At 44.1% G+C, this 12,969-nt stretch overlaps 1 protein-coding gene across 1 annotated transcript; it reads right to left on the bottom strand.

The window, feature by feature from the left end:
* Positions 1–9,143: 9,143 nt before the first annotated feature.
* On the bottom strand, positions 9,144–11,994 carry LOC109776512 (V-type proton ATPase subunit F). Its single transcript, XM_020335160.4, has 5 exons — positions 11,657–11,994; positions 11,462–11,562; positions 10,936–11,017; positions 10,367–10,449; positions 9,144–9,517 (listed from the first exon to the last, which is right to left on the bottom strand). Exons 2-5 carry the CDS (start codon positions 11,522–11,524, stop codon positions 9,353–9,355), a joined length of 393 nt encoding a protein of 130 aa, XP_020190749.1. The 5' UTR covers positions 11,525–11,562; positions 11,657–11,994; the 3' UTR covers positions 9,144–9,352.
* Positions 11,995–12,969: the final 975 nt, after the last annotated feature.

Here is a 12,969-nt window from a genome sequence, read left to right as displayed (position 1 = left end):
ATACAACAGGGGGTGGCAACGTGCCTAGCCTCCTAAGGCGGGAGCTTGCCGACAATCTTGTCCTCTAAAAATTGGAAATGGATCCTCTTTAGTCTCCTAATTGAGAGGGGCAGCCCCAAGTATCTCATTGGGAAGCCGAAGCGAACAACCGGAAAGTCATGCAGGACATCATCTAGATCAATGCCCTCGCAGCGAATGGGCGCAACAAGACTCTTGGTGTAGTTGGTGACCAAACCAGTGACCTCCCCAAAAGAAGCAAGCGTTGAGGCGAGGAACTGGATATCAGTTTTAATGGGCGCAGCGAAGATGGCAGCATCATCCACGTACAAGGACGCACGGACCGGTCTCCCACTAAGCGGATGAATTTTCCCTTGGGTCGTGGCTTTAGCAAGGATGTGGTGCAGAGGGTCATAGCCAGGACAAAGAGAAGCGGTGAAAGTGGATCCCCTTGTCGAAGGCCTCGACCATGCCTAATCGGGTCACCTGCGATGCCGTTAAGAAGCAAACGAGAGGAGGACATGGAGAGGAGAGCCGACACCCAGTCAGGAAAGCGGCTTGGGAAGCCGAGATGACGGAGCAAATCCATTAAATAGTCCCATCTGACCGAGTCGAAAGCCTTCTTGATATCAAGCTTGAATAGTAGGGCATGAGATTTGTTGCGGTGGAAGCGTCAGGCTAGATTTCGGACATACATAAAGTTGTCGTGGATACTCCTCTTTTTGACGAAAGCGCTTTGCGCATTGGAGACTAGGTTGGTCATGTGAGGAGCTAGACGAGTGGCCATCATCTTGGCAATGAGTTTGGCGATTGCATGAATGAGACTTATCGGTCGAAAGTTAGAAATGTCCTCTGCACCGTCTTTTTTGGGATAAGGGCGATATTGGCCGAGTTTGACGTGCAGGTTGGAGAAGTCATTGACCACCGCCATCAGATCCGGCTTGATGATATCCCAACATTCCTTGAAAAAAATTCTAGTGAAGTCGTCAGTCCCCGGGGCCTTGTCACTCGGTAGGGAGAATATAGCAGCTTTAGTTTCCTCCTCGGTGAAGGGTAAAGCCAGGTCCGCGAGGTCACATGGAGTGTTGGGTATGGCATCCCAGTTGAAATCCTTTGACCGCGTCGGTCCCTTGCAAATGACCTTGGAGAAGTGATCGTGGACAATGGCCTTCTTGTCATCATAGTTGGTGACCCATCCCTGATTGTGCTTGAGCCTATGAATAAAGTTTTTTCTTCATCGATGGTTGATGCGGAGATGGAAAAAACGTGTGTTCGCATCGCCTTCTTTAAGCAAGGTTACCCTTGAGGATTGCTTTTTCCTAGCCCTCTCTAGCACGGCCAAAGCCACCACCTTCCGCTTAAGTTGTTTCCTTAAATCTCGCTCGTCGTTGCTCAAGGCCCGAACCTCTTGCGCCATGTCCAGGCGCAAAATGACCTCTAGGGCCATGTGGAGCTGGACTTTGTGATGTGAGAAAAGTTTCTTGCTCCAACCCCGCAGCCGCTGACTCGTCTTTTTTAGTTTGTGGAAAAGGATCTTGCAGGGGTCAAAATGATTCACCCTCTCGATCCAAGCATCAGCAACCACCTTTTTGAAGTTGGGCATCTTTGTCCACAAATTTTTGAACCGAAAGGATTTTGGTCTCGAGGGTCCCTCGTCATAAGCAAGGAGAAGAGGGCAGTGGTCAGAAAGCGAAGATGACAGCGCGTGGAGTATGTGGGAGCCAAAATGCATGTCCCAATCCTCATTGCAAAAAAAGCTATCCAGCTTGCTCATTGTGGGATTATTCTGTTCGTTACTCCATGTAAACTTTCTATTCCGCAAGTGGATCTCCTTCAGCTCACAAACATTGAGTGTGTTGCGAAAGCGAACGATGCGACTCTGGTCCACATTGGCTATGTTTTTGTCACGTGTGTGGTATATTTGGTTGAAATCTCCAGTGATCAGCCACTTAACACATGCATGAGGCTTTTGGCTAGACATCTCTTAGAAGAAAGAATCCTTCAGGTTGCTTCTTGTTGGTCCATAAACTGAGGTCAGCTTGAAAGAGGCACCTAAACAACAATGGTTACCATGGCTGAGAGGAAGAAAGCCCCGAAAGTAACCTGATCAAACTTGACCAAATCCTCGTTCCAGAGAAGGAGAATTCCTCCCCGGGTGCCATCTGCCGGGTGTTCCGCGAAACTCTTTAGCCGCTGTCCACCAAGAAAGGACGCGGTGAATTGATCAACAACGGCCAGCTTGGTCTCCTATAGACAAACAATGTTGCAAGGGGTCGAGGTAATGGTTGCCTTAACAATTGCTCGCCCGGCAGGACGGTTGAGGCATATAACGTTCCAATTGAGAATGCATAGATTGTTGTCATTCATTACAGACCAACATCACATCCAGAGAACAACTACAGAATTCTAAAACATAATCCAAGAGCCTTGCCAGGGAAACAACAACGAGCAGACCAACGCAGTGGTCTGGGGAAACAGGCAACACACACCACCAGTACAAGCATAACATAAAGGATGGACTAATCATCAGAACAAGGCTACTTCACCGTCTTCAGTCTGCAGCATCCTTATGCCGCAGCGGCTTCATCGCTGGCCTGGGGCGTCAGGTTGGGGCCGGTGTCACCACCATGCTGGATGAGCGCATCCTCCACAGCCACAATAAGGTCACAATCCAACTGAAAGAGAGCCCGTAGGGCAGCAACAGCGAGATCAGGGAGCTGGCCATTAAACAGAGCCACATATTTGTTAATTGCATCTTCGGTAATCACCTCGAGGCGTCGGGCGCTCCACCGTCAGGAGGACCATCAGGCGCGCCGGCCACGGGATAGTGAGAAGAACGCAAGGCCCGTCCACCTCGACGACCGCGGGCACTCCCCTCCTCAGATGCAGCGCACCACTTCTTGCGATGTCATCGAGATTCATCCGACCTTGTCGACCCCCGACTGGCTCTGGATGCTGAGCCCCTGCTTCGGGGGAAGGATCTCCCCGACGCCACCGATGTCAACACCTCCCAGCGCAAGGTTGCCATCCCCCATGTCGTCGATCGTTGCTTCCCCTGCACCATGCGACCCCCTGCCAGCCACGACAGCCCCCGAAGCGCTGGTGGATACTGCCTCACCATGCGACACAAGCCCTCCCATCTTCGTTCCACGCCAGCCACCCCTCCTAGAGGCACCAAGCTCCACTCCGCCAAGGCCGCCAATAGCTAGACGCAACTCTCGCCGGAATCACCGGCTTCTCCCTCGGATGGCGCAGCCCACGCCTACAGGCCAAGAACCATGCCATGCCAATTGCGCAGATGGCTACTCTACTTATTAGCTCATAGTGGAGATACTTGTTCTCTTGTGGCATTTCATTGCAAGCACTTGCATTTTTCCTCATTGCAATTCATACATTTAGCCATTGCAAAAAACTGGTGATTCTTTAGCAGAGCATTGAAATTATGTCACAACAAGTTAGAACGTTTCACTTGTCCAATTAGGCAACAAAAGACCAATTCACCCCAAAATACATTGAAATTCATTTTTCGGGCCATAGAGATTGCATTTGTTATGCGGACCGAACATGAACGAATCGCATTTGTTTTCTCAAACAAAGACGGGATGCACACATACCTAGACCGACGTGAACCGTAGGGGAGGCGGCGTAAAGGAGGTGGGCATAGGCATCAGGGGAGCAAGCGACGACGAAGACCATATGTAGTGGCGTCGGGTGCCTCGATGGTACCTGGGAAGATCATACGTCTCCGTCGTATCTATAATTTTTTATTGTTTCATGCCAATATTTTACAACTTTCATATACTTTTGGCATTTTTATATTATTTTTAGGACTAACATATTGATCCAGTGCCCAGTGTTAGTTCTTGTTTGTTGCATGTTTTTTGTTTCGCAGAATATCCATATCAAACGGAGTCCAAACGCGATAAAAACTTACGGAGATTGTTTTGGAATATATGTAATTTTGGGGGGAAAAATCAATGCGAGACGATGCCCGAGAGGCCCACAAGCCCTAGGGCGCGCCCCCTACCCTGGGCGCGCCTAGGGGGCTTGTGGGCACCCCGTAAGGCGGTTGGTGCCCTTCTTCGGTCGCAAGAAAGATAATATCCGAGTAAAAATCGTGTTAAAATTTCAGCCCAATCGGAGTTACAGATCTTCAGGAATTTAAGAAACGGTGAAAGGTCAGAATCTGGGAACGCAGAAACAGAAGAAAACAGAGGAAGAGGTCCAATCTCAGAGGGGCTCTCGCCCCTCTACCGCCATGGAGGCCATGGACCAGAGGAGAAACCCTTCTCCCATCTAGGGGGGGGAGGTCAAGGAAGAAGAAGAAGAAGGAGGAGGGGGGCGCTCTCCCCCTCTCTCCTAGTGGCGCCAGAACACCACCGGGGAAATCATCGTGTGACAACGATCTACTCCAACAACTCCATCATCTTCACCAACACCTCCATCACCTTCCCCCATCTATCTACATCGGTCCACTCTCCCGCAACCTAATGTACCCTCTACTTGAACATGGTGTTTTATGCTTCACATTATTATCCAATGATGTGTTGCCATCCTATGATGTCTGGGTAGATTTTTGTTGTCCTATCGGTGATTGATGAATTGCTATGATTGGTTTAATTTGCTTGTGGTTATGTTGCTGTCCTTTGGTGCCCATCATATGAGCGCGTGTGTGGATCACACCATAGATTTAGTTGTAAGTTGGTAGGACTATGTATTGGAGGGCAAGGGTGACAGCAACTTCAGCCTAGCATAGAAATTGATGCATACGGGATTGAAGGGGGACCAATATATCTTAATGCTATGGCTGGGTTTTACCTTAATGAGCGTTAGTAGTTACGGATGCTTGCTAATAGTTCCAATTATAAGTGCATAGAATTCCAAGTAAGGGATGACATGTTAGAGTGGCCTCTCCCACATAAAACGTGTTATCAGTCTAATAACGTAGTCAATTGCTTAGGGACAATTCCGCAACTCCTACCACCACTTTTCCACACTCGCTATACTAACTTAATTGTTTATTTATCTAAACAGCCCTTAGTTTTTATTTACGTGCTCTTTATTATCTTGCAAACCTATCCTACAACACCTACAAAGTACTTCTAGTTTGATACTTATTCTAGGTAAAGTGAACGTTAAGCGTGCGTAGAGTTGTATCGGTGGTCGATAGAACTTGAGGGGATATTTGTTTTGTCTTTAGCTCCTCATTGGGTTCGACACTCTTACTTATCAAAAGAGGCTACAATTGATCCCCTATACTTGTGGGTTATCAGAAGACCATATCAAAGGAGCAACGATGTGTCAAATCGACGTGGTAGCCGCCACTGTCAGACCAGGACCAGGGCGGTGGCCCTCTTCGTCTCTCGCCATCGTTGATCAAGACTGGAGGCCGCTCGGCTAGGGTAGCTACTAGTGGCGATAGAAGTTGTCCTTGTCAGATCAATGCGAACGAGCAGGTAAAGCGGAGCAAGATGGGCGGGGCAGTGCGAGTTGAGCATGTGGGCTCGCCCGAGTTTGCCGGAATAAGCTGGCGGGTGAGGCAAAGAAAATAAGGATTGGGAGCTGAGAGAGACAAGGGAGGAGGAAGAGACCGGTGAGCTAGGGAGATGGGCTACGTACAAGCCCAACTATCTAGTGGCTACTGGTATAATATATGGGACATACAATTGCAAAAAATAAAATACAGAAAATACGTAAAACATAGAAATATATTAAAGGCGCGCATCTACACACATATTGTTCGAGCAAACAGGGAATATATATATGAAAATAAAAAATAAAAAATACATATAAAATATATAGAGAGCGGTCGGAGCGGCGAACGACAAGCATAGTCTTAGGCAATCTTGATCCACCTCTTTGATGCTTGCAGTCGATTAGTCGAAGGGGGTGAAGTAGAAGGTCACGGTCTCGGGTCCGAAGCCTCACACGTGTCTGTGGTCCTTCACAGAGGCCGTGTAGAAGAACTTGATGATAGTGTCGTCCTTCCGAAGAATGACATTCTAGAAGCGTTAATCCGGGAAATTCGTCATGAAAACATCCCGAACTGCCGTCTCACGGTTCTCTGCGGGATGTTCTTTGTCTCGGCGCGAACCCAAGACGAGTCAGAGATAATGGCCGGCACCACGCGCACGTTGTTGTTTTGGGCCATTGTCTTCTCCGGCGAATTTCTGTGGCTTTTGGAGAGAAAGATGAGGGACAGAATACGTACGTCTCTCATCGAACAATAGGCATGGGTTTTATAGTGGAATAGGGGAGAGGAGCAGCATTTCCGGGAATTGGTCATCTTCAGTGCGACAGCAACCTCAATGAGAAGGAAGATGCACTTTAAAAAATTGAAATATGCATTGCCTAGGTGTTGGAATAATAAGATGATTACTAATGTTTTAGAATATCTATACCATGTAGGGTTTTTTTCTCACTGTGTGCATGACTTTGTTATTTGTCGGCATATTTATTTGTGTGTACACGCGTTGGTGTTGGTTAGAGTTAATTGCATGTTAGTACCACACTTCAGCACCTACTCACGGATTGGTATAACTACTCAAAAGTTTTGCAGTTCAGTATCAACTCAGGGCCTAAATGTTGCAAAATGGTCTAAGCTGCGTATAAACGCGTTGGTGTTGGTTAAAGTTAATTGCATGTTAGTACCACACTTCAGCACCTACTCACGGATTGGTACAACTACTCAAAAGTTTTGCAGTTCAGTATCAACTCAGGGCCTAAGTGTTGCAAAATGGTCTAAGCTACGTATTGATGCTGTATCTGACCATTGAGACCCGCTGTCAGGGGCTTATGTGGCATGCTCTTTTACAAAGAGAATCCTTACTTTTTATTTAATCACGCATATATCCTCTGTTTGTAAAAAGAAAATGCAAAAATAACTACACGCGCGCTTGCGCCGGGCTTCGAACCCGCGCCGTGCCGTTGGACGCCCAAATACTTTTATACCGTGTAACGTTTGATTTTTTTACAAAGTACAAAAACGCGTGCCCGTCCGCCGGAAATCGATCCGCGCCGAGTCGTTCGCAGCGCGCGCTTGCTGCCTCTGCCCCACGGCATCCTATGCGTCAACTCGTTCGTATACGTCTTTAAACTCCGAGCAGTTCCGATTTTTATACGATATAAAAAATATTATTTGACATTAAAAAAATGTTCATCGCGTCGTATAATTAAAAATATGTTCATTGCATCATATATTAAAAGTTCATCATATAAAAGTGTATCGTACATTAAAAAATGTTCACCACATCTTTCAATGTATATATATATATATATATATATTAAACATTTATTAATATACAATGATCTTATTTAAATATATGATTTTGTATTATAGAAAGTTTATCGTTTATATGTTGAACATTTTATAATATACGATATATATATGTGTGTGTATAATTTTTTCAATATACATTGCGCACACTGATTTTGGTCTGAAGAATACCCAAGGTTTGAATAATAGACCTGCTGGTCTCCGCTTTGTTTTTGGGTTGACATTCAAAAAATTTATAATTACTCTGAAAGGTAAATAAAGTGTTTGTGCATTTGGAAAAAAAAGTTCAGAACATTTTTGGAAAAAGTTGAACGCGTATTTAAAAGTTGTAAATGTATTTTCTAAAATGTTCATCATGTATTATAAAATTTATTACGATAACACAATAATTTTTAGTACATGTTATCAATTTTTCGAGCAACTGTGCATTAAAAAATACAACAAATAAATGCAGTAACTCTAATCCCTGCGGGTATAAATATAAGATGAACATTTTTTAAAATACGATGAACTTTTTTCGTATTATATAAAAATACAACAAATATACGCAGTAACTCTAATCCCTGCGAACGTAACAGCGCGTGTTCTAATCCCTGCGGGATCACGCGGTCAAACTAATATTTTTATTATTTTATAAAAAACATAACGGCAAAAGTATACAAAGCGTTACGCGTGGCATTTGGCGTGATCAGTGCAGTAGCGCAGTGGTAGCGAGCTCTAGCCGCGTGTGGCTGGTCGTGGGTTCGAGTCGCGGCTGGTTCCCGCGAATATTTTAATTTTGGTCGTGTGGGACCTTTTTCCCCCAAACAAGGGGTATATACGCGATTAAATATAAACTAAGGGTCTTTTTCGCAAATGAACATGCCACATCAGCACCTGACAGGGGGTCCCACCGGTTAGATACAGCGTCAATACACTGTTATAGGCGACTTTAACCATTTCGTAATACTTAGGCTCTGAGTTGGTACTGAACTGCAAAACTTTTGAGTAGTGATACCAATTCGTAAGTAGGTGCTGAAATGTGGTACTAACACGCAATTAACTCTGTTGGTTATGTACATCCAGCTTTAAGGCCAAATATGTGCATGACTTTGCTATTTGTCGGCATGTTTATTTATGTGTACACGCGTTGATGTTGATTATGTACATCCAACTTTACAGAGGCAAAATGTGTGCTAGGAATATATAGAACAAAAACCTTTTCAAATGCGTTATCAGCAAACCCGGCTTACATGTTCATTGTATTTGTATCCACTAATGCAGAGGGGACTTGAGTTGCGGATCACCCCGGATCAATGGAGTTTAAGTAGCACAGCGTGGAGTTGTATACATAACGAATATCATGTTGATGCATAACGGGTTGATGTGCCTAGCTGAGAAATCGTATCAAGAATGGCTAGATCAAGTCTCAGTCAAGTGACAAAGTAGATAAGAAAAAAAAACTGAAGAATTTTCTTTTACGAATCTACTCCCTCCGTTTCAAAATATTTGTCTTTATAGATATTTTAACAAGTGACTACATACGGAGCAAAATGAGTGAATCTACGCTTTAAAATATGTCTACATACATCCGTATGTGGTAGTCCATTTGAAATGTCTAAAAAGACAAATATTTAGGAGTATATGCAAGCTTAAAGGAATTCGACTAAGACATAATGAAGTCTCAGTCGACTGAGACTTATCCAAACTGTTTCAAGAAACTGCCATGATTCAACAGCAGCCAGCCAAGCAAATATTGCAGTACCGTTTTGACCTGAAAAAAAAAGCTCACTGGGCTATCCGAAAAATTGATAGTGGCCGAAACAAACAATTTGCAAGGTAAAGCTTGCACATTCAGAATCAAGTCTATGGCAGCACCACAGAACACATGTTTTCCTGTTTCCCTTCTTGTTCTTAGACACAAACTCCAAAAAAAAGTAAGAATTTATTACATTAACCCGTTGGTGCAATCCAAATTGTTTACTCCTTATTGGTGCGCCCACAACAGAATGGTATGAATAATTTAATACAGATACACGGAGCAAGTCCACGAAGAACTCAATCAAAGTGTGATGCCCCAGTTATCAACAAGGTTGCTACTCAACGCCTATCAGAAGCAACCGAGTCAGCAGAAAACAGATACTTCACACGAGAAAGGACCGAGTCACTCGCTGGATCATATGGATGGTCCTTGGATGGAATTTCCAATATCGCAGGGATTGGCTTGTTGTAGCTATCCACCAGAAACCTAATCATGTTTGCAATCTGGGACATACAAGAAACATGTAATAAGAAGCTAACCCTAATAATCCTCTCATAGCATTAGTTCATCTTCATCAACATGTACAACAGTACAAGACACGCATCTGGTTCTGGTTCTGGTAATCTAGTACACAATCCCTCTATTGCTTTTTGACTTTCTTCTAATGTTATGGATAGTAGGATATACCACATGGATGCAACCGTCATTTGCATGGCAGTTGGCACTGTTGAGCATGTAGTATAAATATAGTTTTGTTTGTATTACAAGAGAGGTTTCTGTTACTTTAGGACTCGTGGTTGGCTATTCAAGATAGGGTTTGGGCCGCCGATCGATTGACCAAACGTGAGTGGCCAAATTGCAGTCTTTGCCCTCTTTGCAAAAGGGAGCATGAATCCGGGGTGCATCTCTTCTTCAAGTACCGCTTCATGCTTCGGCTTTGGAACTTAGTCAAGGAGTGGCTTCATCTTGGGACCAATCCTTGTGGCACTTGGAGCGCTCCGCCAAGGAGGAGTGGCGGATCAACCTCTCCGGCATAAAGCCATAAACATCCCTAATAGGAAGGCTGTGGCGTCTCTCACAATGCTTGTGTATTGGACAGTTTGGAACGAGAGGAACGCCCGTGTCTTCTATCAAAAGAGCGCCCCTCCGCCTATTTTGAGTTTCAACGGCCTCGTCTATTTTGTTTACAGCAGAAGGAGCTGAGTCTAAAGAAACTAATCAGGACTACTTAACCCCAAACACTCATGACCACCCTCTTTCTTTACGTGATATACTTGCAAGATTCTGACAAAACAATTTGCTGATTCTTAAGAGAAAAGAAAGATATGCATTTATAGCAATGGTTTACTTACATATTGGCTGATGAGCACAATAGCAATATCCTCCCTTGCAGTAAACTCTTTAAATGCATCTTCAATCTGTTTCACTGTCGTTTCTGCAAGATAGCGCACACACAAAAAAGTATCTATTCAAGTCCTGTGGATAAGTGTACGAAAACTATGATATAATAGGCAACACAGCAGCAATATAACACTCATATAACAGACACATAGCGCCGAAAGAAATGATAAGTTGAATTATGTGACAGGAGTAAAAGTGATATTTGAGGTTGTTTAAATTTGATGAAAGCCCAGGACTGAGCAAACAAGTAGTAAAGAAGTTTCTCTTAACACAATAATGAATAATCTTTGCCTTTGTCTAATAGAAGAAACAGAAAAAGGATAAATATGACATGACAGTAACAACCTAATAAGAAATGCTTAAGAAAATAGAAACTGAGAAGGTTTTTTATTGGGAAATTCTTCAAACATTCTGTTGGCAACCATTCAACAAATTCCATAGACAGCAGACATAATTTTCTACAGAAATCTTATGTCAACTGTTTACAAACAATGCTATGTTAACAAGTTCAGGATAGTACTGTTATCTACAAGAAGGTAATTTGTTTTCTTGCGCAGATCAACATTGCCAACCCCAGCCATCAAAAACCCAGTGACAGTGTCCTGCAAGAATAAGAAAGCTCAATGTCAAACATCGCTTTGCTTGTCAAAAACATCATTCATTCATCATATAACACTTATTTTCGTTGTCAAATCCTGTACACCAAATTGGCATTCACAAGAAGTCAACTCCTCATTTCTATCTAAAAAGCAATCTACTTATTTGGTAACAACAAATAAACAATGGATCAATCCTTAGCTACCAAGCAAATTATCCATGCTTGCGAATCTACATTACCACGCCCCTACGAGCCTGTGTTATTTTCTAGCACCGCCTAACACGGGCCGGATCACTGACGATTTGCCCGACTCTAGGACGATTGCCGGAGTGGCGGAAAGGCGTATGTAAGTCACCCCCAACACCCAGTTAGTACATAGTTAGCCAATATATGCACAATTATTAACAGAAGCTCAAGCAACTTTAAGATCAAAGGGTGGATAGATCACCTCATCGGCGATGATGGCGATGAGGGCGGAGTTGTTCGCCGGGATATTGGACCTCCCCGCCATTACTGGTTCCTGTCAAAAACCTACCGGCTGCAAGGAATCTACCAAATAGACCAAAAGGAGGCAAATCTGGTAAAGAAATCCGTGTGAAACAAGAGGTGCGGACGCATATAGGAAGTTAAAATCAGATCGAACCTTGCAGTAGATATGCAAGCAGAAATCACAGGCACGGATCCAGACAGAAGAAAGAGCGGGTTGGAGATCCGGTGGCGCAGGAGAAAAATATGGGGGCGGAGAGGCGGGTTAGAAGGGGACTCGGCACAGGGGCAGAACCGGAGGAGGGAGGAACGTGTATTGCTTGGCCACGACGGAGATCGGATCGGAGCAGGACTCCACGAGAACCGGAGCACTCACGGGTCGGATGCGGGCCCAGACGGGTAGGATGCGATTCGGGGGAAAACTTCGGTCATGAGGTCGAGTCGGAAAAACACAAGTACTCACCCGCAAAAAAAAAGAGGAAAAACACAAGTACTGTAGTAGGAGTATTTTTTATGAAAGTCCAAAAAGCATACTAGGACGTGTTTTTTTTTGCGCGTACTAGGTAGGTAGCAAGATTTTTTCTTGACATGCGTGCAAATTTTTATGATGAGAATGTTTGAACTGCTTCAAGATGTTTCTTGATGAATATTTGCACGCATGTTTAGAATTAGTCAATATTTATTTACGAGGGTGCATATGAGCTCGTGACAGAAACTTTGTGCCCTTTTTTTTGCCTCTTTGCATCTGTGACTTAGTCGGACCTGATTGTATAAGAAAAATACCATGTTTTGCAGGTAGTTTGATAGACTGCATTAGGGAAGAATTTTCCCCTGACGTTTGGTGACTTGCGCTCGCTCGGTTGATGCACTACACGGTGTTTGGTTGGACATGATTAATACTCCCTCCGTTTCTAAATATTTGTCTTTTTAAAGATTTCAACAAATGACTACATACGAAGCAAAATGAGTGAATCTACATTTTAAAATATGTCTATATACGTACGTATGTGATAGTCCATTTGAAATCCCTAAAAGGACAAATATTTAGGAACGGAGGGAGTAGTTAACAACTACACATGACATGTTGTCACACTAGCAAGATCGAGAGAGAACTTTAGAGACTTGAAGGATGAACTAGCAATGAAGCGAGAGTTTTTGTGCTGCCACACTGTTGCAGTGTTTTTTGTTTTCGTTATCTCTTTCTTAAGTGATTACACAACTCAAAAGCTAACTACCACTCCTGGACGTTGTGACATGATCCATGGCTATCACGTCGGAATGGTGTTACTCGTAGGGTGCAATGGAAAAGGATCTACTCTTTTAGGTGTGAAGGTCCAAGTTCATCGGCTAAATCTACAAACATAGTATCACCTGCTTCACCAGCTGGAGCATCCTCTTCAACTGTATCGGCATCTCAACGAGTTACTCGTTCGTTCGCTCCGCAACTGGCCTGTTCCCAAGCTGCCTTCA

The sequence above is a fragment of the Aegilops tauschii genome, chromosome 3 (assembly GCF_002575655.3).
Source record: "Aegilops tauschii subsp. strangulata cultivar AL8/78 chromosome 3, Aet v6.0, whole genome shotgun sequence".
In the NCBI taxonomy this organism is placed as follows: domain Eukaryota; kingdom Viridiplantae; phylum Streptophyta; class Magnoliopsida; order Poales; family Poaceae; genus Aegilops; species Aegilops tauschii.
Note: the sequence above shows the minus strand (reverse complement) of the source record. Positions and strands in the feature narration are given on the sequence as shown.

Excerpts from the sequence above, each read along its gene's own strand:
- LOC109776512 (XM_020335160.4), bottom strand. The coding sequence starts at position 11,524 with ATGGCGGGGAGGTCCAATATCCCGGCGAACAACTCCGCCCTCATCGCC. Across the intron at positions 10,450-10,935 it reads TTACCTTCTTGTAGATAACA|AAACGACAGTGAAACAGATT; the intron begins GTACTATCCTGA and ends GCTATCTTGCAG. Across the intron at positions 9,518-10,366 it reads TTGTGCTCATCAGCCAATAT|ATTGCAAACATGATTAGGTT; the intron begins GTAAGTAAACCA and ends TGTATGTCCCAG.